Source organism: Gopherus evgoodei, chromosome 16 (genome assembly GCF_007399415.2).
Source record: "Gopherus evgoodei ecotype Sinaloan lineage chromosome 16, rGopEvg1_v1.p, whole genome shotgun sequence".
Taxonomy (NCBI): Eukaryota; Metazoa; Chordata; order Testudines; family Testudinidae; genus Gopherus; species Gopherus evgoodei.
In genome coordinates, this window is record NC_044337.1 from 1,311,050 (window position 1) to 1,337,073 (window position 26,024).

The 26,024-nt window shown below is 43.0% G+C and overlaps 1 protein-coding gene across 11 annotated transcripts in view; it reads left to right on the top strand.

Moving 5' to 3' along the window:
• PNPLA7 (patatin like phospholipase domain containing 7) overlaps positions 1-26,024 on the top strand; it is a 387,559-nt gene that overhangs the window by 312,535 nt on the left and 49,000 nt on the right. For 10 of the 11 annotated variants that reach the window (XM_030535369.1, XM_030535370.1, XM_030535368.1 and 7 more), the window contains 3 exons: positions 9,184-9,340; positions 21,050-21,166; positions 25,006-25,075. In XM_030535369.1, coding sequence (XP_030391229.1) covers positions 9,184-9,340; positions 21,050-21,166; positions 25,006-25,075 — 344 coding nt within the window. Of the gene's footprint in view, positions 1-9,183; positions 9,341-21,049; positions 21,167-25,005; positions 25,076-25,202; positions 25,331-26,024 lie in introns of those variants that run through there. The other variant, XM_030535380.1, reaches the window with a different exon arrangement.

A 26,024-nucleotide genomic window follows, 5' to 3' on the forward strand; every position in this document is an offset into this window, starting at 1 on the left:
CTTCCCAGCCCATCCATCCCCTTAGACAGTTCCAAGACCTTCTCCATAGAGTTGCTAGTAACTTCAGCTTCCACTAGAAGAGACTCAGGACTCCCAACGCAAGCTCTGGGACATCCTCCACCCCTCTGAACCTATAAGAATAGCCCTCCCTGTCAATGAGGTCATACTGGAGCCAGCCAGAACTGTGTGGCACATCCCTGTCACCTGTGCCTCTACTCCCAAAGGAGCAGAAAGACATGATTATGTACCAACTAAGAGTTTAGAGTTCTTAATCTCTCACCAAGCTCCCAACTCATTGGTGGTTCAGATCACTTCAGAAAGGTCCAGGCAACAACATGCCAGTTCTACCCCTGTGGACAAGGAGAGTAAATGCCCAAACCTGATCAAGAGAGAGTCTTTCTTGTCCTCCAGTCTTCAGTTCAGGATAGCCAATTATCAAGCGCTACTGCTAAATATGATTTCCTGAACTATGCTGAGTTTGAGGAATTTGCAAAGAGCCTCCCACAGCAGGATTGTTCTCATTTCCAGGCCCTCATAGAGTAAAGAAAACCAATAGCTAGTCTGCAGTTGATGCAGCCGATACTTCCTCTCGAGTCCTGGCTGCCACCCTCATTACGTGGTGGGAGTCCTGGCTCCATGCCTCAGGGTTCCCCAGGGAGGTCCAGAGTACCATTGAGAACTTTTCCTTCAATGAAACTCACCCCTTCAGTCAGAATATGGATGAGTCCTTACATACTCGGAAAGACTTTAAGGCTACCCTTTGACCCTTAGGTATATACACACCTTCCTGCACCAATCCATCTCACTGAGATACAGGACCCAACATTTCTGCCATCAGAGATCTTACGAACCACTGTGTAAAAAGCAGAGAGTCAAAAGTCCAGTTTCCCTATGCCCTCTGCACCAGCTTGACATCCCAATCCCAGCCCCCGACTCAATGGTATTTTTGACACGGCTTGAGAGCCGTGAATCACTGAGAACAATACCTCCCAATTCCAATACTCCATTTGGAGGTCGTTTAGCACGCTTTTTTAACACCCAGAGTGTGATAACAGCGGACAAGTGGATGCTGAATGTCATCCACTCTGGCTGTACAATCAAGTTTGCAATGCTACCACCTCCAAAACTTTCCTCCCCATCCCTCTTTGGGGACCACTTTCATGACCGTATTCAAGGAACAATATAATGCGTTCCTCTACAATATCAAGGGACAGGTTTTACTCAACCCACTTCCTCAGACCCAAGAAGAAGGGTGGCTGGAGATCAGTCCTCGACCTCTGCCACCTCAATCACTTTATTCACAAACTCAAATTTTGTGTGGTTATATTAGAATCATAGAATATCAGGGTTGGAAGGGACCTCAGGAGGTCATCTAGTCCCACCCCCGGCTCAAAGCAGGACCAATCCCTAATTAAATCATCCCAGCCAGGGCTTTGTCAAGCCTGACCTTAAAAACTCCTAAGGAAGGAGATTCCACCACCTCCCTAGGTAACCCATTCAGTGGCAGTGATAATTCCATCTCTAGAAAAGGGCATATGTTTCACAGCTCTTGATATGAAGGATGTATACTTTCATGTCAATATTCATCCCACCCGCAGGCAGTTTCTCAGATTTCCAGTGGGCTGAGACCATTTCCAATATAGAGTTTGACCCTTTGGGATAGCTACTGCCCCCAGAGTCTTTACCAAGGTATTTTCTGTGGTAGCAGCTCACGTCAGATGTCATGGCCTCCTTGTTTTCCCTTACTTCAATGACTGGCTCCTTGCTGCCTGAACTTGCTGGAAAGCCATTATGCCAACCTCTATGATGCTCCATCTCCTTTCCTCACTGGGGCTTAGCGAGAACATCAAAAAATCTGTTCTTGCCCTCACACAATCTTTGAACTTAATCAGGGCAACCTTGAAGTCTATTATTGCCAGAGTGTATTTGCTCACAGACAGGATACAGACCATGAATGATATCATAACTTACATCACGAGCAACCCTCAAGTAAAGTTCAAAACATGTTTGTCTCTCCCCAGCCACATGGCCTCATGCACCTATGTCACTCCATTCACAAGACTTCAGCTTTGTTGCCTTCAGGCATGGCTACAGTTGGTTTACTCCCCAAGCTGCCAGTCTGTGAACTCACATTGACCTTCCCTCCAAGGAATTGTCGTCCAACCTGTGGTGGACAAATCCTCATCATGTATGCATAGGGGTCTCCTTTTTCCCCTCTTCACTGGACAAGCCCATCCTTATGGATGTGTCCTTACTAGGTTGTGGAGCCCATATGGGCAACCACATAGCACAGGGAAGGTAGACATCTTGAGAGTCCAGAATGCAAATCAATGTCCTGGAACTACAGGCAGTAGGGAAGACCTGCAAGTCCTTTCTTCATTTCATCCACTCTCACCATGTCCTCATGCTGTCAAACAAAATCTACATCAACGAACAGGGGGAGCAAGATCTGCCTCCCTATGTGCAAAAGCAGTCAATCTCTGGAGCTGGTGCATCAGCAATCAGATCACCCTATCTGCATCCTACCTTCTGGGGACACAGAATGTGCGTGCGGACTCCCTCAGCGGGCACTTCGCAATTGACCATGAGTGAGAACTTCATGACACTGTGCTTAATGATATTTTCACTCAATGGGAAACCAAACCAGGGATCTGTTTGCTTCCCAGGCCAACACCAAGTGAGTCTCATTGCTCCAGAGGAGTCCTAGGTTACTGCTCCCAGGGTAATGCTCTCCTTCTTCCCTGGTCAGACCATTTCAACTGTGCCCCTCATCTATCGCTTCCGCTGCAAGTGGTACACAAGATCTGATAGGACAGAGTGACAGTCATCCTGATCGTCCTTTTCTAGCCCAGACAGTTTTGATTCCCCAACCTCCTGCGCCTGTCATCTCGTCCCCCGATTACCCTCACAATATTCCTTGAGCTTCCAATCCCGTGCAATGGCAGGATGAGACACCTCAATCCCCTGCTGCTTCATCTCAGGGCATGGTATTTGGATAGTCATCAGCTGTAGAATAGGTGTGCTCCTCTCTAATAACAGAAAGGACTCAACTAGGAAATGTTACGAATCTAGCTGGAAATGCTTCTCATCCTGGATGCAGCAGAGAGGTGTTCTACCATAACTATGGGTATCCCACTCATCCTAGACCAGGGGTCGGCAACCTTTCAGAAGTGGTGTGCCGAGTCTTCATTTATTCACTCTAATTTGAGGTTTTGCGTGCCAGTAATACATTTTAATGTTTTTAGAAGGTCTCTTTCTATAAGTCTATAATATATAATTAAACTATTGTTGTATGTAAAGTAAAAAAGGTTTGTAAAATGTTTAAAAAGCTTCATTTTAAAATTAAATTAAAATGCAGAGCCCCCTGGACCAGTGGCCAGGACCTGGGAAGTGTGAGTGCCTCTGATAATCAGCTTGTGTGCCTCCTTCGTCCCCCTACCAAGAGCTACACTGTTTTCGCATACCTGCTAACCACTCCATTCTGGAAAGGCCAGATAAGAATTTTCCCCCCTCCTTGAAAGAGGACACCCAAAAGGACCTGAATCTCATTCTTTCAGTTCTTATATGGCTCCCCTTTGAAGCCTCAGTGACTTGCTCCTTGTTGCTCCTCTCCATGAAGGTCTTTTCTCATAGCCATCACATGGGCAAGGAGGGTTGGTCAACCTGGGGCAATGATGGCACACACTCCATATAGTATATTTCACAAAGATAAGGTTTCTTTACACTTACACCCCAAATGTATCCCTAAAGTGGTTTTGGAATTTTACCTTCACCAATCCATTCATTTACCTGTGTTCTTCTCGAAACCACAAGTGTTTGCAAAAGAGCCTGGGCTCCACTCTTTGTTCAGCAATCTTTGGCCTTTTACCTGCAGAGAACGAGATCATTCAGAAAGTCCCTGAGGTTGTTTGTTGCTATAGCAAAGAGTCAGAGGTCACGCCATCTTCATCCAGAGAATGGCCAAATGGATACCTGGTTGCATACTACCTGCTATCAGCTCTCAAACCTTCCCCCCTGCTCCCTCATGGGGGTCGAAGCGCACACCACAACTATAGTCTTTCTTCAGGACGTACCCCTCGTAGACCTTTGTAAAGTGACCGCATGGAGCTCCGTCCACACATTTGCAGGACGTTACACTTTGGTACAAGACGGCTGCAGATGCCTCATTTGGGACAGGCAGATCTCTGCTCGCTCCTACTGTCCTAATCCTCACACCATCCACCTATTTAGGTATTGTCTGTCAATCACTTACAGTGGAATACAATAGGGACCATAACTCAAAGAAGATGATGAGGTTACTTATCTGTAACTAGAGGTTGTTCAAGATGTATAGTCCCTATATATATTCCACTACCAGCCTTCTTTTCCCTCTGCTTTGGATCTTATCTGATTCATGATGGAGAAGGAACTGAAGAAGTGGGAGGTCCACCCCACCCTTTATCGCTTGGGTCAGGAGCACGAGGCAAACCAGGGCACATGTGTGGACCAACAGAGACTACTTTCAAATTCTCCAACTCCAGGCACATGATGCACATACGTAACCCACAGCGGAATACAGATAGAGACCACACATCTTGAAGAACCTCCAGTTACAGGTAAGTAACATCCTCCTTTATATTAGGTGCTGTTAGCATCAAACTCCATTATCCTGTGGAGAGGTGTGTTCTAGCCTCCTCTCTGCAGCTGTTATTTAACCAGCTCTTGTTATGCTGATTTTATATCTTCTTTTTCTGTACAGTGCATGTGCCCAGAGAAACTGTGGCAGGGGCATCTGAAAAACACTAAAATAAATAAATATTGCTGAATTCTGGCACAGGGCTCCCGGTGTTTTAGTCTTAGTGCTGCTGCTGCTGTGATAAACCAATTATATTTTCAATACACCAAGCTGACCTGACCTACGCTGTGCACAAATGCAGTAGCCGGACCTCTTTTCCAAGAACTGTTACTGCTTTGTCCAGAAATAGAGCGTGGACTAATGGTTAAAGCAATGGACTGGGAGCTCAAGACTTCTTGCTTCTATTTTCAGCTCTGTCATTGACTCATTAAGATTTTGAGGACTTCTTTGTGCCAGGTTTTCCCATCTCTCCAGTGGGTATAATGTATCTATCTGTACTTAACCTCACACATATGTTGTGAGGCCTAATGAAAGTTTGTAAAGTGCTTTGGGATTCTTAGATTAAAGATGCTATAGAAAGGCAAAGTTGTTGTTATTGTTACTCTTATCACCGGGCATGGCCATAGTTTGTAAGGTTGTGGGAGACGTTTAATTTAGATGCTTTAGGCCATTGTATAGCCCATTTGAGTATCCTTTGGGCAATTTCCTTTTCAATGTACTCTCTCATCTAATTACCTCCGGAACTTTGTGTAGCAGACAGTATTGCCAAATCCAAGATGGCTTTTGGTAGACACACAATGCAGTTCTGCAGCATCCCTGACCTTGATTTTATCATAAATGATGATTTGAAAGGAAATGGTACCTACCTGTTTCACCTTGATGAGTCTATTAGAGGAGAGTGAAGTAATGTGGAGACTCATTTCTGAGTTATAATGGCTCTTCCCTTCCGAAATTGAAATGGGCTTTGGAAGCTAGTACAGTATTAGATTGCTGCATCTCTGCCATGCTATGTCAGGAATCGCAGGCAGTGTGGAAAGTGAATGACCCTTCTGCTCAGCATATGCTGCCTTGTATGTTTTTATTCCCCCTGACAGAGAACATCCTATTGAAGTTTAAATGTAATTTAAGGAAGAGAAAATCTTAGCGTGTGGGATCTGTTTTGTATTAATTTTGTTTCCCTTCAGTTCTCTGACCTCAGCACAGAGGCCAGTCTGTATTCCTACTGACAGTTTAATCTGAAATGTCCTGCTCTATTTGCTCATTTTTCCAGCGAGCTGTAACTGATTTGTACTGTGGCTAGGCACGTGTTTAGCATACACATGTGCTTGTCTCTGAAGGATTTTTTTTCCTTTTACCAGTTAAGCTCCTTTCTTCACGCATTTAAAGCCTCTAACAAATGCTGAGGCATTTACCTCTGGGGACTTAGAAAAAGGCCTGATTTGTGACCAGGAATTTTTCTGCAAGACCTTCTGCCAGAAAGGCGAAGTTAGCTCCACGTTGATTCCCCCCCATATGTGAAACTCCAAATTTGAAGCCAGTGGCTGAGTTGGTATGGTTTGGGGTGGGAAAGGCCTGCCCTGAGAATACTGAGAATATACCTTTATCCACCCCTCACACCATGCTTCTTCCCAGAAAATAAGAGTGTTATCTATTTGTAATTATCGCTAGGGGGACAAATAATACTTTGGACTTGCAGCATGTAACACCATTTATTTGAGGTCCCTCAAGCACTTTGCAAGCATTGACCCTGAGAGGAGGGCACAACAGATAGGACTGCATCCCCTCTACAGGGAAACCGAAGCCCAGAATGGTTAATAACTTGACTTGTTCAAGACAGACAACTAGTTACAATGAGAGCTGAAAACGGAATCCAGGAGTCTTACTCCTGGGTTCTTTGCACTAATCATTTAGACCCATTTCCTCTCAACCAGAGGAATTTCTTAGGGATGCCCTTTGGAATAATCCTGCAGTAGCTTAACATATAGGGGAGAGGTGGAGTGAGAAGGAAAGCTTTTATTTGATACACAGAGTCCTGCATGTGCTGGGGGGCAAGTGTAAGATATAACTGAGGGAAAGCACTATTGAAGTATGCCCATACAAATGGCTTTGATGTTAAGGACAGCTGTCTGAGAGCTGTATGGTCCTTTCTGGAACCTAGCTCACCCCCCAGATCTATCTAAAGTAATGCTGGCCTGAGTTACCCAACTTTGATGGGAGTAATGGGTGCTCAGCCCTCTGGCAGTTAGGAGAACAAGGCTTTCCTAATGCAGTGCACATCTCTGCTGCTGGTGGTATGTGCAGTGCTGCCTCAAGTTACCTGTGTCCTTCCACAGTGGGTATGTTGCATGGGTATGTTGTATTTGTTGGTGTCACCATGAAACAAATAAGGATCCCATGTGAAACTGCCTGATCCCACAAGAGGTGTGCAGTCACTGTTGTGCACTTCCTTTCATCGTGGTGTTGTTGTTAACTAAATGAAGGTCTTGCTCCTGACTTGAATTTTTACTGTTCTGTCATAATATGCAGATGGCCTACTCTGTGTATATAGGGTAAGTGCTAGCTGTTAGCAAACAGAACACGTGCTGCTTGGCTGACTGCTTCCTTCTGCATGCAGCTTGCTTTGGCAGGCTGCCCTGGCTTATGTGGACTGTAGGTTTTGACGATCCAGCTCTGACTAGCTGTTGAAAAGTTTCATGAGGTTTTTTAATCAATAAATTAAATAGCAAAGCTGCAGTCAGCCTTTCACTCTTGGGAGTTGGGCATTGGAAGCATCATCTGGTCAGTCTCTTGTGAAAAAAGCATAGTTCAGCATGAGGGTCTATACATAGTCCCTTCAAAGCAACAAAACCATACTCACCACTGTCTTTTTACAGGCCTTTGCCTCAGAAGGGATGCCTCTGACCCTTTCATTGCTGGGGTAGCTAACTAAATGTATAACCTCTTTGTAAAGGGAAATCCCATTCATTTTGTCTGGGGTGAGGGTGTGGGTCCTCCATCATTACAAGGCATATGGATGATGTAGCTTGTCCATAGAAATAATATGTATGCAGTGTTGTTGTAGCTGTGTTGGTCCCAGGATATTAGAGAGAAAAGGTAGGTGAGGTAATGGTCCAATAAAAGATATTACCTCATAGAAATAATACTAATGTTATTTATATGGACCCAGGAGGCTCAGGGAGCCATACAACAGAATAAAAACAAATCCAGAGTGCTAAAAACAGAATCAAATCCCACCCCCCTCATACATACTCTCGTTTGTGTGTATCTGATTATACAGGGAAAACCAGAGGGGTTAGAAGGGAAGAACACAGACCTAGAGCCAGTACTGGTCTTTCTAAAAACACCCTTTGAGAAAGACAAGCTTTAAAATACTTCATTAACATATTTTAGAAAATCCACAAAGACTGTGGATTTAAGCAGATAGCAAGTTCCACACTGCAGGACCTTCTGCTTGGCAAAAGCAACATTGGCAAAAGCAAGCTGCTGACTTCAGACATGAGGTTGAAGTGCAGAGCAGGTGTGTGAGCGCAGAGACTTATCAGTACCAGGTGCAGGGTACAAGTCTTGAAGGCAGCCACCATTTAGAGTTTTAAAACGGATAGGATTCTCTGGCAGTGGTGAGACCATCGCTAGAATACTCTGCTTAGTCCCGGGCAAGAAGGTGTAGTGATGGATGAGTCAGGAGGAGAATTCAGAGAGGAGCAATAAAAGGGTCGGATGCTGCCCTTGTTTACAACAGTGTGTCTCTACAGTGACTCCAAGGAAGCCATTTTCACCAGTGTAACTGAGATGAGACTCCTCAAAGCATTCCAGCATTCAGGGAGATTGAGGCAGGCCCGGTCTACACTAAGAAATTATGTGACTCAGCTGCGTCACTCAGGTGTGAAAAATCCACCCCCCTGAGCAACGTAGTTAAGCTGACCTAACTCCCAGTGTAAACTGCACTAGGTCGATAGAAGAATGTTTCCATTGACTTAGCTACTGCCTCTCAGAGAGGCTGATTAACTAAATCGACAGAGAAACCTCTCCTGTTGCTGTAGTGAGTGTCTCTGCTGAAGTGCTACAGTGGCATAGCTGCTGCTGGAGCAGTTTAAGTGTAGGCATGGCCTTAGATGGAAAGAATTAAATACGTATAGCTGTTTGAAGTACGTGTTGGATGTGTAGCAAGGAGGGAGAGAATTTGTATAAAGTGAGCCAAGGGGCAGTGACAGAAACGGGATGAAATTGAGCATAGGAAGTTTGTACAACTGAGATTTATAGATGGTAAAAGAGTCTCCCAAGGGAAATGGCACTCACTTTATCACTAGGATATTTAAAACTAGACTGAGCAAAGCACTTGAAAATGTAGAGAACAATTCTACACTGGTGAGAGGATGGACAGATGGGTGCCTTTTTCATTTCTAATTTCCGTGTTTCATATAGTGTCACAGATGGTTTATATAATGCACAAAACGTGTGCTTTCCTATCTCTTTTCCCTTAAGGGGTAATAGATTGAATTTTCCTTTAACAATTCTGCTTGCCTGATACTGTGTTTGTTTGTTTGTTTGTTTTTCTCCTTCTGATACAGGGGGTGCTCCCAGGTGGGGATTATCAGGGCACTGATCGAAGCAGGAATCCCAGTTGATATGATTGGAGGAACTTCCATTGGCTCGTTCATGAGTGCCCTGTATGCTGAAGAGCGTAGCTATAATCAAATGAGGATCAAAGCCAGGCAATGGGCAATGGTAAGAACATAGAATATATGTTTGTTCTTTTCCACTTTTAATGTATAGGAGTTTTGACATTAGCCACAGCACACATGGTGACACAGAAGCAGCAGTCCAAGGTCAGAATACAGCCTCTGGATGTTAGGAGAGGTGAAGAAGGGTGTTTGAAATGCCTCTGATGTGTGTTTTACCAATAGTGAAGGATGACAAGCTGTTAGTGCCTTATGCAAAAGTGTACACTCCAACAGAGCATGAGCTGCTTTGTGGGCAAAGTATAGACAGAACTGGTGCCTACTGGAGTGAGGCATGTCAGCAGCTCTGTACAGAACTAATCTCCATAAATCAGGAATCTGATGTTTTGATCATAGAGCATATTTACCTATGTCTGTTGGAAAAACAGAATGCTCTTTGGGCACTTTGCTGGACTTGATCGTATTTTGTAATATTACGCTGCATCAGTAGGACAAATGCCTCACTCCGGTGCTGTACTCAGCTGCCTTCTTGCTGTGGATCTGGCTTTCCTTTCTCTCATTGTACATATGGGTTTGGGGTGGATGTGTGATGGGGAAGGATCACATTAATGCATTCTGTGCAGTGAATAGACAGTACAGGAGCTTGAATTTAAAGTAGGGCTGTCAAGAGATTAAAACAATGTAATCACAATTTAAAAAATTAATTGTGATTAATCGCATTGTTAAACAATAATACAATACCATTTATTTAAATATTTTTGGATGTGTTCTACATTTTCAAATATATTGATTTCAATTATAAAACAGAATGCAAAATGTACAATGCTCACTTCATATTTATTTTTTATTACAAATATTTCCACTGTAAAAAAGAAATAGTATTTTTCAGTTCACCTAATACAAGTACTGTAGTGCAATCTCTTCATCATGAAAGTTGAACTTACAAATGAAGAATTACGTACAAAAAATAACTGCATTCAAAAATAAAACAATGTAAAACTTTAGAGCCTACAAGTCCACTCAGTCCTATTTCTTGTTCAGCCAGTCGCTCAGACAAATAAGTTTGTTTACATTTGCAGGAGATAATGCTGCCCACTTCTTGTTCACAGTGTTACCTGAAAGTGAGAACAAAGTGTTCTCATGGCACTGTTGTAGCTGGTGTTGCAAGATATTTACATGCCAGATGCACAAAAGATTCATGTGTCTCTTCATGCTTCAACCACCATTCCAGAGGACATGCGTCCATGCTGATGATGGGTTCTGTTCGATAACAATCCAAAGCAGTGCGGACCGACTCATATTCATTTTCATTATCGGAGTCAGATGCCACCAGCAGAAGGTTGATTTTCTTTTTAGATGGTTCAGGTTCTGTAGTTTCAACATTGGAGTGTTGCTCCTCTAAGACTTCTGGAAGCATGCTCCACATCTCATCCCTAGATTTTGGAAGGCACTTCAGATTCTTAACCCTTGGGCCGAGTGTAGCTATCTTTAGAAATCGCATATTGGTACCTTCTTTGCATTTTATCAAATCTGCAGTGAAAGTGTTCTTAAAATGAACATTTGCCGAATAATCACCTGAGACTGCTATAACATGAAATATATGACAGAATGTGAGTAAAATAGAGCCAGAGACATACAGTTCTCCCCCGAGTGGTTCAGTCACAAATTTAATTAACACGTTTTTTTAACAAGCATCATCAGAACGAAAGCATGTCCTCTGGAATGGCGGCCGAAGCATGAAGAGCCATATGAATGTTTAGCATATCTGGCACGTAAATACCTTGCAGTGCCAGCTACAAAAGTCCAGTGCAAATGTCTGTTCCCAACTTCTGGTGACACTGTGGACAGCATTATGTCCCATAAATATAAACAAACTTATTTGTCTTAGCGATTGTCTGAATGAGAAGTAGGACTGAGTGGACTTGTAGGCTCTAAAGTTTTGCATTATTTTGTTTTTGAGTGCAGTTATGTAACAAAAATAAATCTACATTTGTAAGCTTCACTTTCACAATAAAGAGATTGCACTACAGTGCTTTTATGAGGTGAATTGAAATATACTATTTCTTTTGTTTCTTTTTACTGTGCAAATATTTATAATACAAATAATAATATCAAGTGAACACTGTACATTTGTATTCTTTGTAATTGAAATCGATATATTTGAAAATGTAGAAAAACATCCCAAAATAATTAATAAATTTCCATTGATATTCTATTGTTTAACAGTGCAATTAAAACAGTGATTAATTTTTTTGAGTTAACTGTGATTCATCGACAGCCCTAGTTTAAAGGAATGCCTCCCAGTCCATTTTTGAAGCCAGGCTGTATGTTAATCACCCAACGCTACCCATCACGCAGCCAGTCTGTCACTCCAAACTTGTTAGGAATTTGGCACATTAGCCTCAGCAGGGCCGGCTCCAGGCCACAGCGCGGCAAACGCGTGCTTGGGGTGGCACACCACAGGGGGCGCTCTGCCGGTTGCTGGGAGGGCAGCAGGCGGCTCTGGTGGAGCTGCCGCAGGCGTGGCTGTGGACGGTCCGCTGGTCCCGCAGCTCCGGTGGACCTACCGCAGACACGCCTGCGGCAGCTCCACCAGAGCCGCGGGACCATCGGACCCTCCGCAGAAAAGCCTGCGGCAGGTCCACCGGAGCCGCTGGACTGGCGAGCGGCAGAGCGCCCCACTCGGCGTGTCACCGTGCTTGGGGCAGCAAAATTGCTAGAGCCGGCCCTGAGCCTCAGGATATCTGCCTAGTGCAGGAGGCAAAGGCGCGATAATCCTCCAAGCCCTGGAAAATCTTCAGAGAAGGTATTTTGAAAGCACAGATCCTGGGATTCTCCTAAGGAGACAGAGAAACCTGCACAGTGATAGCATGGTAACACGCAAGGCCCTAGGCTGCCATGGTGGTAGGTCAGGTCTGTGTGAGTTCCCGAGGACTGCAGGGCTGAAATAGACACCCATTGCTTCTACATGTACACCAGCCCTACCCTCAGTGTGAATGTACATGTTTGCACAAGTCTTAGCTGGTGTTTATCATTGTTTCTTGTCTTTTTATGTGCTGGAGTCTGTTTTTCTTTTCAAATCTGACCATATAACTTTCTCTCTCTCACTTTCACATGCTTCATCTTTTGAGTAGAAGTGACTGACTGAGGTAATTCTTCTCTAAGCTAAGTAAGAACCAAATGTCTGATGTAAGATGTAGCCCCAGTGTTCCAGAGGTCAGGTACTGCATTAGGGAAGAAAATGTTGATTATTTTTTTAAATATATGAAACTCTGGGTTTTTTAGCTACACTTAGCTGTGTGCTGACTGTTTAAATAACAATTTATAATTTGTTGGGGGAATTAAAAACACCAAAAAACACCCACAAAACTGCCATACCACCAACCAGTGCTGGTTATAGATGACTGGGATCTTCCAATTATAAAGTGATTTAATGTATTTATTTTATTTCTAGTTTTCATATAAAAATTGTTTCTAATTTGTTTTTTCTAATGAAAGGAAAGTGACCTGATGAAGTTTCCAAGCTGGATTGAAACTAACAGTCCTCTTATATCTTGTGAGACTTAAAGTGAGAGACCGAGAAATCTGTAACTGGCATCTATTCTAACATTGCCTTTTGCAGGTAGCTTCTCCAGCTGTAGTCAGCTATGGGTTTGGCTACTTTCCTGCATCTGTAGCTTTATTATAGTTCCACCCACCCACCCACCCTGTTACAATTCTAAAATTGGATGGACTGACAGTCATTAATTTAAATAAACCCTTACATTGCAGGTTCCTACCTTTATCAAATACACACCCACAGTCACTTCAAGGGGAATGTCCATATAACAAAGCCCACAAACTTCCTCACGTTTTCTGCTTGGTTTTACTACCATAGCAATCTCAATCCTCCCTTCCATCCCACTCTCCCTTTAAGTTCTCTTGTTCCCTGCCCTCCCAACTCTAACTCTGCACCCATTTCCCAACATGCCATGATCACTGCAGCAATCTTGTCTTCACAGCACCATCACTAGAGGGCAGCGGTGTTATTCTGGGACCCTATGGAGGAATTTAAGAGAGGTCATAAAGCTTTTGTGGATTAAAACAGCTTTAAGTAACTTCCTGTAACTGGATTAAAACAGCTTTAATTAACTTCCTGTAACTCTTACATCTCTGCAGCCTCTTGGAATGTTAGCTCAAACTCAGTGTCTTTAGAAAGCAGAGATTCTGAGCTTCTCGGTGATTACAGGTGCTGGATCACTAGATTCAGATGGCTGCAAAGGCCTCACAATTAAAATGGCACTCAGTAACTTTGTAGAAATAAACTTAATTTTAGTAAAAACAGATCAGCCTTCCCACACCTCTTAAAGGGTTGGGAGGGAGCATGCTAATATCCTCCAAGGCACACAAGTCTAAGGTAAGAATGGCTGCTGGGTTGCACCTCCAAGAGAACTGAATTATAGCGGGGGGACAATTATCCTTCAGTCTGAAAAGCCCTTTCTTTGCAAGCCTTTGAGATGAAGGGAGCTGTATCTCTCAAATGTTATTTATCATCCGGATAGGATAGACTTTTAAATTGTACATGCAGATTTTAGTCTAGTTTTATTGATACTCAAAGCATATGTTGTCACACTGCTCATTCCTAGCACTGGTACTGTTCTATTCATCCAGTGTGGAGTGGCCCCACTTGCTACCCAGATTGTCCTATTCCTGCAGTGTACAAATAAAAACTAGGTGGTAATATCCTCAGAAATACTGATTTCATCTTATTATTGAAGAGTACTTTGAAGAGCTACTTGGGATTTTTATAACTATTCTGACGAGCACACACCATTCCACATGCAAAACAGGAGTTGTTGAATTATTTAGGGAGATGTCAAAATGTGGCAAGATAAGAACAGGCAGCTCTGTGTGATGGCCTCTTCACTGCGGGTGGTTTGCTGTGGGACTGGATCCAGCAAAATGATTTTCTGTGCCGCACAAAGCAGCGGAAGCCCAAAGTGACAAACTTTTTAAGGCTAAGGGAGTGTGGATCTTCCAGGAATGGCTTTTCCACATACTTCCCCATCACACCACAAATTACAGCAGCCGTCTTTCAGACCAGGACTTTGGAGTGGCTTCCTTCATTACCCACCAACACTGTTCTGGCGTCAGAAGATCAGAGTTGTTAGGGAGTTCATGAAATACCTTACTCTCCACAGAGGGCCTCATCTGAGTCTGTTACAGAGACTCAGCCAAACACCAGACACCCTCAAAGTTCCAGGATCCAAAAGCTACAAGACCACTTCTGCCCTCCCCACATGAGTCTCTGTGAAAACTTCTCCACTGGGCTTGGTAAGAGGCAGCAGAGAGGCCAGATAGTCAAGAACCAGTCAATAGGAGGATTAGTGTGTTGCTAGAGGAGAACAGTCTAGAAGAAGATTTTTACAAAATCAACCTGATGCACACAGGCTAGAAAGCCCCTGTTCTGTGGAAACATCTTTTTTTTTTCTGCTGCCCTAGTTCCATTAGGTGTGACTGTTGCAGGTTATAGTTGTTTACAACCACATGTTCTGGCTTTAGTAGCCTATAGGGACCTTATTATTTACGTTCTCTATTGTGATGTATTAGATAACTTCACTGGTTTCTGTGCCACCAGCCCAAATGAGAAATGGCTGCAGAACAAAAAAGCTTTTCGGTATTTTTTGAAATTGGCATCTCTTTGCTAGTATGCTTGTGGCAGGGGCGGGGAAGCGGGGACGACTCATAGTTTAATTTGATGGGATCTTTGGATATAATGGAGCAGCCAATAAATAATGGCTTTCATTTGTTATGCTGCAGATGGGGTGTGAAACTCAGAGAGCAGATGAATTATCTACTCTACTTCATTGATTCTGCTGTGCTTAGCAAATTACAGGTTTCCATATATTTTTTTAAAGCTGATAATGAATCCACACTAATATTATATAAAAGATATATATGATCCATTTACAGTTCTTACTCTAGAAAATATTTTGATTTTATGTAGTGCCTATATGAGGTGGCTAAAATTTTTCCTATCATAAGGAGTTAGAGGTTGGAAGAGAAGTGACTGGGCACATGCTCCACAAAGCCATGCAAACAGGTTCTGATGAGAGGAGAATTGTTAGCCAGGACACTGAGGGTACTAGCCACTCTCTGGCTCCCAGGCGGGATCTTTGCAGCCTGGCATCACAGCCAAACTTCGTTTTGCAGGACAAAGGAAGCCATCCCCTGAGGGACACATTGCAAGATCAGGATTGGGTCTAAATCCGGAGTCCCATTGTGGGATAAAGGGCAGATCAAATAGGGTCGGAGGGTGCTGTGAAAGTGATGTAGCCTTCTGGGGAAAAACACTGATTACAGCACAGGAAAGCATTGCCTGTGAACTGGGTGAAGATTGCAGTGTGATGTCCACAAGTTGAGGGCCATATGTGGTGTTTTCATTGTGAGAGGCATAGAGCTCTCATTAGGAAGTACAGAATTATTAGGTATAGCGCTTTGCAAGTCACTTCACATCCTACACTCTTTCATTTCATTCATGTGCCAAATCTTCATGTATAACAACACATACAAATACAAAACAATGTAAACAAGCACAAACCCTAACGAGAATGCAGGCTTTGCCAAAGACATTGGCATGAATACCAGGCAAGGATACTAAAGGAAAAGAGAGCTCATTCTGCTCTCATGAGGTAAGAAAACTTCCCTATGAGAGGTCCCAGTGAGTGATAGCACATACAGCTGAGAGGTAGCAGAAGTTGGTAGTCAGACATGAGTGATGCTCTTATGTTAGCTTCAAATCTAACACAGACATAGCATGCCAGGGAATGTTTACGGTGAACTGCAGAGTTTTTAAAAAGTCTCTGATCAGTAACAGGCTGTATGTAAACAAATAAAAAATAATTCTTCAGTTTAAAATACCAGTAGCAGGGCGCACACATTTCAGGTATACTGTAGCCTCCTGTCTGTGGACATGAGCAGTGCATCAGCAGCCTGTTCATGAACTCTCTGGTGCAATTTGCTGCCCTTAGCACAGCTCATTAATTAATTTTAAATTGCATTAAATATTGTAAAGCAATCGTGGAGGGTTTATTCACTGTATCTTCCCAAGGATTCTACTCCATTTGGACGAGGAAAGCAGGCTGATTGGTTTCTCCTATATAGTGCATTTCAAATGAGCTTGCTTTGATTCCCAGGCACTAGCCAAGTGCTGGTGCCTCTGGGTCCCCACGCTAGAAGGGAACATTTAAGTATTGAACATGTTTTTTGTGGAAGCCTTTAAAAAGCAAACATGAAAACACCGCTATTTAATAGTCACAGACAACTACAGTGTTATGGAGTTAGGGTGGAGAAGTCTTGTCTGTCAGGTTAAAATGCCTTACCCAGATGTTGTAACTACAGGAATCGCCAAACCAAGTGTAAGTGAGGGAATGGTCCCACTGTTGTTGGGAGCCTTCCTGGCTCCTGCAATTTGACAGTGGAATTGGCTAATGAAAGGATCTGAGTCCCTACTCCCACTACCTTTACCCAGAGCCCTGCCTGACTTTGAGGGTGCTGTCCTGTGCAGCAGAATCCTTGGAACCCCGACAAGGCTTGGCCCAAGATTCCTGAGAGACCGAACCACCAATCTTGCCATGGTCACTTAGGACAGGAACTAGGGTGTCCCCACTCTGGGGTGCTCTCTCCTGCTTCCCTGTCCTAGTGAGCACGACGTTAAGTTCAAACCAAATATAATTTATGAAACAGAAACTGTAAGAAAAATACGTCTAAAATGGAAAAGGGTAAAGGAAATAAGGAATCCTCTCTTATGGACACAGGAAACACCACAAACAGCCATCTCAGGGATGTAAGGAAAGCTCACAGACTAATCCTCACCTCCCTCTCAGGGCCTGGCTGCACTGCGGTGATATTGTGGGTCAGATGCCCGCTCTGGCGGTGGCAGCATGCCCTCAGGCACTAGGTGCCGGGGACCCTTCTCCCCAGTACTGGCTCCTCCCCCTGTTGGCTTCCTTTTCCCCTCCCACCCTCCCCCCCCCCGGCCAGCTTTCAAGGTCCAATTGTCTGGCAACGTCTCCTTCCACTCGGCCCCCTGTCCAGGGTTCCACTTCACTCTCTCCAGCCTCTCACTGCACTCAACAGTAGTGTTACTTGTGGCACGTCTGGCTTCTGCCATCCAGCCACGACCCCACAGCTCCCCACTGTAGCTCAGCACTGACTCACCATAGACATGGATGATCTGTGCTTCCCCAGCTCCAGGCTGCTCCAGCTCTGCCACTTCTGGTTCAGTGCTGTTGCCCTGCCTCCCTCCCAGCTCTGGCTCCAGCCCCACTCTGCCTTCTGGGCTGCTTCTCTGGCCCCTCTGATGCTGGCTGCTTCTCTGCCTCCAACTCAGCTCTGGCTGCTGCTGTCCCCTTAGCTCTGCCCTATCCTGGCTGGGGGGAGCTGCACTTGACCAGAGGAGGGGACTTGGGCTCCTGACTCTCTCATTGGCTTGCCCACCCTGTCAGTCAGGCTAACCTGGTGTTTTGGCCTCTCCACATTGGCCCTGGGGACTGTCAACTCAAGATCCTCATTTCTCTTTAGCTCTTCTCCTTTCTTTTGGTATTGGGAGAGGGCCAACCAAAAACAACAACCACCTCACTGAATTTCAGTAAGGGGCCAACACAAGCATTATAAACCTAGGAAATATAGAGCTAAGGTTCAATTTAAAGAAATCTAAAAATGCCTATGTTCTGGAAATGGACCAAAGGCACCCAAACAACCTTAACTGTCCCCTGTAGTGAAACTATTTGAATGTTTATAGTCCCAAAGTAACTTAAACTGATTTTAAAAAACATTATATAGTCTCTTCTCCTCTCCCCCACTCCACCCCCCGCCACGTTCATGTCACTACAATGTTGTTAAGGTTTTTTTGGATGCTCTAATCATGCCTTTTCAGACCTTGAACTGTTTGGATTTCTTTGAAGTTCGGTCTTATTTCCTGGGTTTATACTGGTTGGTTTTGGAATAATGACAAGGTCCATGTAATGTAGTTTACACTAAAATATTGACATGTACGCTCCACCATTAATCAATCTTAAATTTAGATGTTCTCTGGGAATTTCTTTGCTTGTTGGTTTTTTTCAAATTATTAAAGTATTATACATGAACATTTAAACAAGAAACCTGAAGAGAATATAAATATGTAATATTAACTTTGAATCACTTTTTTAAATTCTAGCTCATACAGCTAGATTCACCCAGACACTCTGGTTGCCAGTGTTCTGGCAGTTAAAATGAGTTTATGGCAGTTTTGTATCTTTAGAGCCAAACAAAGTAGCTGGTGCGTGCACTTCAGTGATGCCCCTGTCTCCTGACTTCCATGTTAACCTGCACGCAGTTTCCTCTTTTCTGCACCCCATACATTCCCCTGTTCACAAACCCTTGTTTTCCTCTGCTCATTGAGTGGATCTGGTGCAGTAGATAGTTTTTGAAAATACCTGTTTTAGGATCATGTTTGTTGTTTTTAAAAAATGCAAATATATCCCTCAACAGAGAGTGAATAATAAAATCTTCTCTCTGATGAACTCATGAAGAATTGCCATCTTTCAGAATGGCTGCCATATCCTATCAGTTGAGACTGAGGCCACAGGCCATACACAATTAAGATGTCCTCTTTACAAACGGACACTGCCTTGGGAGTGAAGCCAAGCTACTTTCAGGGACGATAGTGGCCTTCTTTATTTTTGGAAAGTAGAGAAGGGAGCGCTGTGAGGAGCTGCTGAAGGCAGGCAGGGAGCCATCTTTGCTAAGTGCAGCCTGTACCTTCAGCCCCATGAAGAGCAATAGGCAATGGCAGCTACTTTGGGAGAGGGCAGTTCAGCTAACGGAGAAACTTTCAGTTATGAAGAATAAGAATATGTTGTTATGAAGTAGCATTAATTACCATTAATTCTAAAATATTTCTTCCATGGTACCTTACGTACAAGATTTCAGTGAGTATTTCCTCTGTGGGAAGTCTGCATTGCTGAGACCAGTAGGGACAAAAACAGGTATGACACTGGGCACTAAATTTCTTGAAGGTTCTATTTAACAATTTAATTATAACCGAAATGAATGGATTTTCTAGTATATGCCCCAAAATCATTTTATCCTTTTTTTTTTTAAAAAGTACTTTAACTTTGGAAGGATTCACTGCATTTGTCACATATAATACATTGAATCCCTCCTTGAAGTGTAAAACTTACCTCACTATTGACTCTGGAGCTATGACCATCATGTTCATAATTAGGTTTGGCAAACTCTCTCCATCCTCTCAAAGACTGAAGTGTGCAGTGATGTGAAGCTGACAGTCCTGTTATCTTGTGTTAAGGCATTTCAGCAGTTTTAGGAGTTCCCTAGTCAGCTTCTTTTAGCTGACCTCTTTTTATAGAACTTTGTTTTAACAATCACACTGTCTCAGAGCAGGTAGTATATTGATAGAGGAGAATGGAAATCAAGATGTGGGCTAGTTCTGCACTTTCTTAAACCCTTGCTAAGGTGAAGAGGCAACTAGGTGTTAATTAAAAGTCATTTAATTGACTGCAGCCATAAAGGCCTTGTTGTTGCATTAGTCTGTGTTAATCCTCCCCAGTTCCTGCCTGCCTAAGCCCCATTCAGTAAGTCATAGAAAAGATGTGGAAGGGAGAAAAGATTGTCTAATAAAATGCTATTTAATTGAGAAAAAATTGTGAATTATTCTCTTGGTATGGTATTTAAAATTGACATAGTAAGTAGGATGATATTATTTGCATATTTAGATGTTTTGCATTGAATTTTAATTTAATTTGATATAATATACTCAGACATTAAGCTTCTTTAGTCCTGTATTTCATTCAAGCCCAGATAACGCCGCTATGCTCATGGGTAGAATGCTTCCTGATTTTCAAATTAAATTAATAAACTAGTAAATTAAAAGAAGGGAACATTGTTTAGCACAAAGATTTAGCAAATCTGAAACTAAAAGAAATTCCATGACAGCTTAATTCTAGTTTGGGCCTGTTCCACTGAAGATAGAGAGAGGTTCTGGAAGCTCTTTAAAATATGAATTAATTAGGCATGACATCACCTGTGGAGGTTGAATTATATGGATTTAAGAAGTGTTACACCGAGGCACAAAGAGGTTATAGATTTGCCCAAAAATGACCTAATGAGCAAGTGGTAGAGCCAAGAATACAACCAGAAATTCTCACACCCAGCCCCCTGTTCTGGCCACATATACCATATCCCCTTGCATCTCAGCCATGATAATCTAGCTTTATATTGTCATTTCTATGTAAAAACAGGACCGATCATATACAATATAATGAAACTTACTAATTTTAGTGTCAAGCTTAAGCAGACAAAGAAGATGGGAAGGGCTGAGGTCCTCTAATCTTTCTACAGTCTCCAGAAATAAATTGCATGGGAAATGCCCACCTAATGGCAGTGGCCATGTTTTTCTGCTGTAGAGACTTTGCTACTTTAGGGTGGACTTTTGCATAAGCCTACTAATGCAGATGCATATTTTTCAGTATCCTCAATGGAAGCTAAATATAGAGGTTGAAGTTATTTTAACCTGTGACACCCAACAAAGCAGATATTGTTTGTCCCTTGCTGTTATGGTTTTGGTTCTTTTGATGACTGTGTTCACCAGAGTAGCTCACTCATCTTTGCTTTCAAAGTTGGAACAGAACCTCACTCCAAATGCAGATGAATAGGATTTCAGTGGGTTTATACTATATAGCTCACCTTTGAAATGTTTTCTTCCTCCCTTTAGGATATGAATTCAGTGTTTAAGACTGTGCTAGACTTGACATATCCAATAACCTCCATGTTCTCTGGAGCTTCATTTAACAGTGGCATCAGCAACATCTTCAAAGACAAACAGATTGAGGTAAAGTCCTTGTTTGCTATAATCTGTAATAAATGTTCTCCTCCTGTTGAACTGTAATAGAAAGGTCTGTTTTTTCTGTGCTCATAATAGTTTAGGTATTCTGGCCTGATGTACAGCGTGCTGTAACTATTAACTTACATTACATCATGCTGAGAGGGAGGATTTGCCTTTAATGCCATTTTAATGGAATTTGGACCAACCATGTACTAGGTAAAATATCTGTTTAATCACTTCTGTTTGGATTGCCTATTAAAGCTGTTTGGCTGAGAGCCTGAGTCAGGGCCATGTCATTCATTGCTGGGTTGTACCTCCTTTTGGTGTTCTGGTGTTGGTGTTGATTAGCTCTGGCCAGTTCAGTGCCCCCTTCCTTCTCTTCCACCATCTGCAGCTCTCCTCCCGTTCCCAGATTCGCAGCACACCTGTTTGGTGACTCAGCCCTCCAGCCAGGTCACACTGTAATTCTCCTACCAGTGGGGAGTCCTTCAAAGTCTTTCTGCTCATGTACGTCAGGCAGTCCTCCTCATGCCCACAGCCTTGATCCTGTCACTCCTGCACTGACCCAAGCAGTCTTCTAGTTCATTCCCCCAAGCAGTGTTACTCTGCAGTGGTTGGTGGGAGAACTCAGGCCTGTCCTCTACTCTGGGTTATAGTCCAGGGCCTTGTAACAAGTGGTTGAGGTCTACAGGGCACCCACCTTATTGCTCTAGCCCCTGGATTACTTCCTACTGTGTTTCTTCAGGCCTCCTAGACAGATCTCTCTAAGGCCTACTAGGTCTCAGGGGTTCCTGGGAGAGAGGCTACAGACTTCCTCTTTGCTGCCCCCTTACACTTTTGCCAGCCTCCTGGCTTTATAGAAGCCCCTAGCTGATCCCTCACAGGTGTTCGTCTTTCTAATCAAGGCTTTCCAGCCTAATTCCACCTCATTTGCTCCTTAATTGGCTGCTTGGACCTGCCTAGCCTAATTCAGCGCTCTCAGGTTCGGTATGAGGAGTACATCTGACCACAAACCTAAATGGCTTTTTCACTATTGTCTCGCTAGTCCAGTTGGTAATTCTTTTAAACTAGTCTCTCTTCTGGGAGAAGAGTTTGCGTAACCCTTTGAGATGCATTCCACAGAAAGGGCTTTAAAAAATGCAGTGAACATTTTAAAATGTGCATTGGCTTTTTAAGAATGAACACATTGAATGTTAAATAAACCCATTTCTGCTCTCTGTATTGTAGGTCAGGACCTTTTTTGTCATTTTTAGGCACTGTGAAAGATGCCTGTGAAACTACTGACGTGAAATGTCACCTCATCCTCCACTATCATTGTCATAAAGCACATGATTAAAAACTCTCCTCCCAGCTACCCCAGTAAGGGGAGCATTTGTCTAGCTCTGGGGTTGTATCCCATTTTGCTCTACTGTAATCTGTGTACCTGCGTGTTTGTCAGAGATGCTTCTCTGAACATGAGTTCCCAGTGCAATGCCTTGACCAAAGGGTTAATACAATCCTTAGATGTATAAATGGGAATCTCGAATAGGAGTAGGGAGGTCATATAACCTGTTTTTTGGCACTGGTGCAGCCACTACTGGAGTACTATGTCCACTTCTGGTGTCCACAATTCAAGAAGGATGTTGACATGTTGGAGAGGGTTCAGAGAAGAGCCACAAGAATGATTAAAGGAATGGAAAACTTGCCCTATAGTGATAGATTGAAGGAGTTCAATCTGCTTAGCTTAACAAAGAAGTTAAGGGTGACTTGATCACAGTCTATACGTACCTACATGGGAAACAAAAATTTGCTAACAGGCTCTTAGATCTAGCAAAAAAAGGTACAACACAGTCCAATGGCTGGAAGTTGAAGCTGGAAAAGTTCAGACTAGAAATAAAACATATGTTTTAAAAATGAGGTTAATTAACCATTAGAGCAACTTACCAATGGTCATGGTGGATTCTCCATCAATGGCGATTTGTAAATCAAGACTGGATGATTTTCTAAAAGATCTGCTCTAGTTCAAACAGGAATTAATTCAGAGAAGTCCTGTGACCTGTGTTATACAAGAGGCCAGATTAGATGATCTCAATGGTCCCTTCTGGGTTTGGAATCTGTGACTCTATTTGGAATCCTCTTGGTATCAGACTATGTTTAATAAACAGCTTTTGTTAAGCATACTGCATCATCTGAAATATTCACTTGGGTTTCTATGCCGAGCTGGGAACTGAATCACCTTGGGTGGTTTTAAACAGCGTTTACAGTAATGTGTTGCCACCCAGAGTGGATGGGGCCATGAATAAACAGGTGTTTAACTATTAAATGATGATGCTCTTTGGGGTTGGAACAAGCCTTTATTTTTGTGTGTTATACAGGCACCAAGTATTTGTTGGTTCTTAATAATAGCTGATAAATCACGTTGATGGTATTGTGTTCTAGCTTAGTGGGATCTTAGCTGGTTCTAAGCTTGGTTTAAACATAGGAAAATATGTAATATTCAGGGAGAGGAATGAAACAATTGGAGCAGCTAGAGAGCTTGTTACTGGAAGGTGCTGAGTGCTTTGGAGGCACCTTTTGCTCCCAGTAAAGTCAGTGAGCGTTGACAGCACCCAGCACCTCTTAGAAGCCCTTTGTGCATTGCAGCATTCAGTCCGAAAGAGAATTGTTGAATGGAGCTTTGAAGAGAAATGAATGGAGGAAAATATATTTGGATCTGGGGTGAAGTCCTGGCTCCATTGAAGTCATTGGCAAAGCTCCCATTGACTTCAGTGGGGTGAGGATTTCACTCCGGTGTGCTATGTCAGTATTACATGCAGTTGTGATGTAACATGTCTCTTGCATACAGGGCGTCATTAGAAAATGTCACATTTTAGAGTCTCCGTCTCTGCTCTGATTTCCTGGGCCTTCCTGTGTTGAAGAAAAGAAAATGTTTTATGTAAGGGGAAAAAACCAGTCTAAAGCATGAGGTTGTGTATCTTTAGCTGAGCCTAGTGTTGTGTAGGCCAAGTCCTGGATTCATTTCTCAGAGTCTGAAGAAATATCGATGTCGGAGGTGGTAAGACTTCCACCAAAAAGTGAGGAAGAAAAACCCCTCTCCCTCCCCATCCCCAGCAAGTTACACCATATACATCAGCTGTCACCACCTCAGAAATAGACACCGGTGCAAAATGGAAAGTTATAGAACCCAGCTACCCCATTTTCACTGTTCTACCTGTCCTACAGACAGACACAAATAAACTTTGCCAGCACTTGTTCACTGCTCATCCCAGTAAAGACACTGAAACTGAAAAATGAGTATATGTAGGGATGTGTGTGTATATATAAGAATGTCTCCTAAAAATAACAGCGAGACTTGCACTAAGGAGGACTCCCATTGGGCAAACCCTCGTCTTAAAGGATTATTTCAAAGCATCCCCAAAGTTTCCATTATAATTTTGTTTGCCCTTTAAGAACTCACTTCTACTTGGCATTCATATTGTCTCATCTTTATTGTGTAAGATGGGTTTTGCTGTCAAGAGTGCTAATGCTGTAGATTAACATAACTTCAGAAGGAGTAAGTATGGCTTTTACAAATAGGTTCTGGATCTGCTATATCCTATATTGTATATTGAGAATCTCAAACACCTTCTTATTTTCCTGGAAGTATTATTTCACTAGTGTTAGTAAAAGAAAACATGGCTTTTCATCCCAGTTGCTTATACATAAAGTGTTTGCTTTAGAGCCAGATTTGTAGCCACCCACACAGGGCTGACATTTTCATCTCTCTGTGCAGGCATTTATGCGTGTATTTCCCCGTGTTAAAATTGCTTGTCAGCTTACATCCAGGGTTACTGATGACTGTAAAACTGACACTTCCTGTGTTGCAGGATCTGTGGATTCCTTACTTCACTATCACGACTGACATTACTGCATCAGCCATGAGGGTCCACACAGATGGTAAGTGTGTTCAGATAGTCTTCTGCAGGGAGGAGTGTGTCTCTGAGTTTGCAGTGATGTTTGAATGCCAGCCTTTCTGTATAGTTTCATTCCTTTCCATCCTTTACTTTTCCTTCCTCCTTCTCAGTGCTACCTGCTGAACACCAGGATCCACGGTTGCACACAAATAGCATGAAGCTGTAGCACCTGGAGGAATTGAAATAGACAAGAGGATTCACTGCATGGAGTGCAAATTAGTTCATGGACACCAGTGTGTTCATAAAAACATGTATGGAATACAAAAACTTCCCCATAAATCTGAATTAATTATAAAAATCATGCATTTAAGTAAAAGCCCTCATGAATCTAGCTGTTCTCCCCAGGAAGAGGCATGGGGTCAGATGCTTATTTACAGTATGGCCCCTTTATTGCTCTGGCACTATATAGGGATCTTTATAACTTTAAGGCTGTCTTACATTGCCAAAGCAGTGTAAAAGGGTCTTAGTGTAAATGAAAAACCAGGCCCATTGGTTTGTTGACAATTTTTGCTTATGCAATATTAGTTTCACCTCAGTTTGGCTCCAGATTATTGTGCTTTTCTGTGGTTTTTCACAAAACCATTTAAAAATATGGCTGAGTTCTCCCTGCTTCTTTTAAACTGGGCTGTTAGAGAACTTGCCTCTTAGTAGGGAAGTGACAAACGTGCAAGTATGCTACACCAAGCTGGAGTGTTCCAAGACAATCGGTTAGAATGTAGCCGCTACTCACAGCACAGTGTTCATTTTCTATACTGCGCAGGTGATTTTCTCTTTGAAAGAAAATAGTGACGAGTTTTGCACTCTACCAGCACCATGTGGCTTTGATCACTTCTGTTTCTCTCGGTAAAACATACCGCTCTGATTCCCATGTCGTCTTTCTAAACATGTGCAATAGCAAAGGGAGAAGAGGAAGCTGGGAGCTTTCCCTTTTA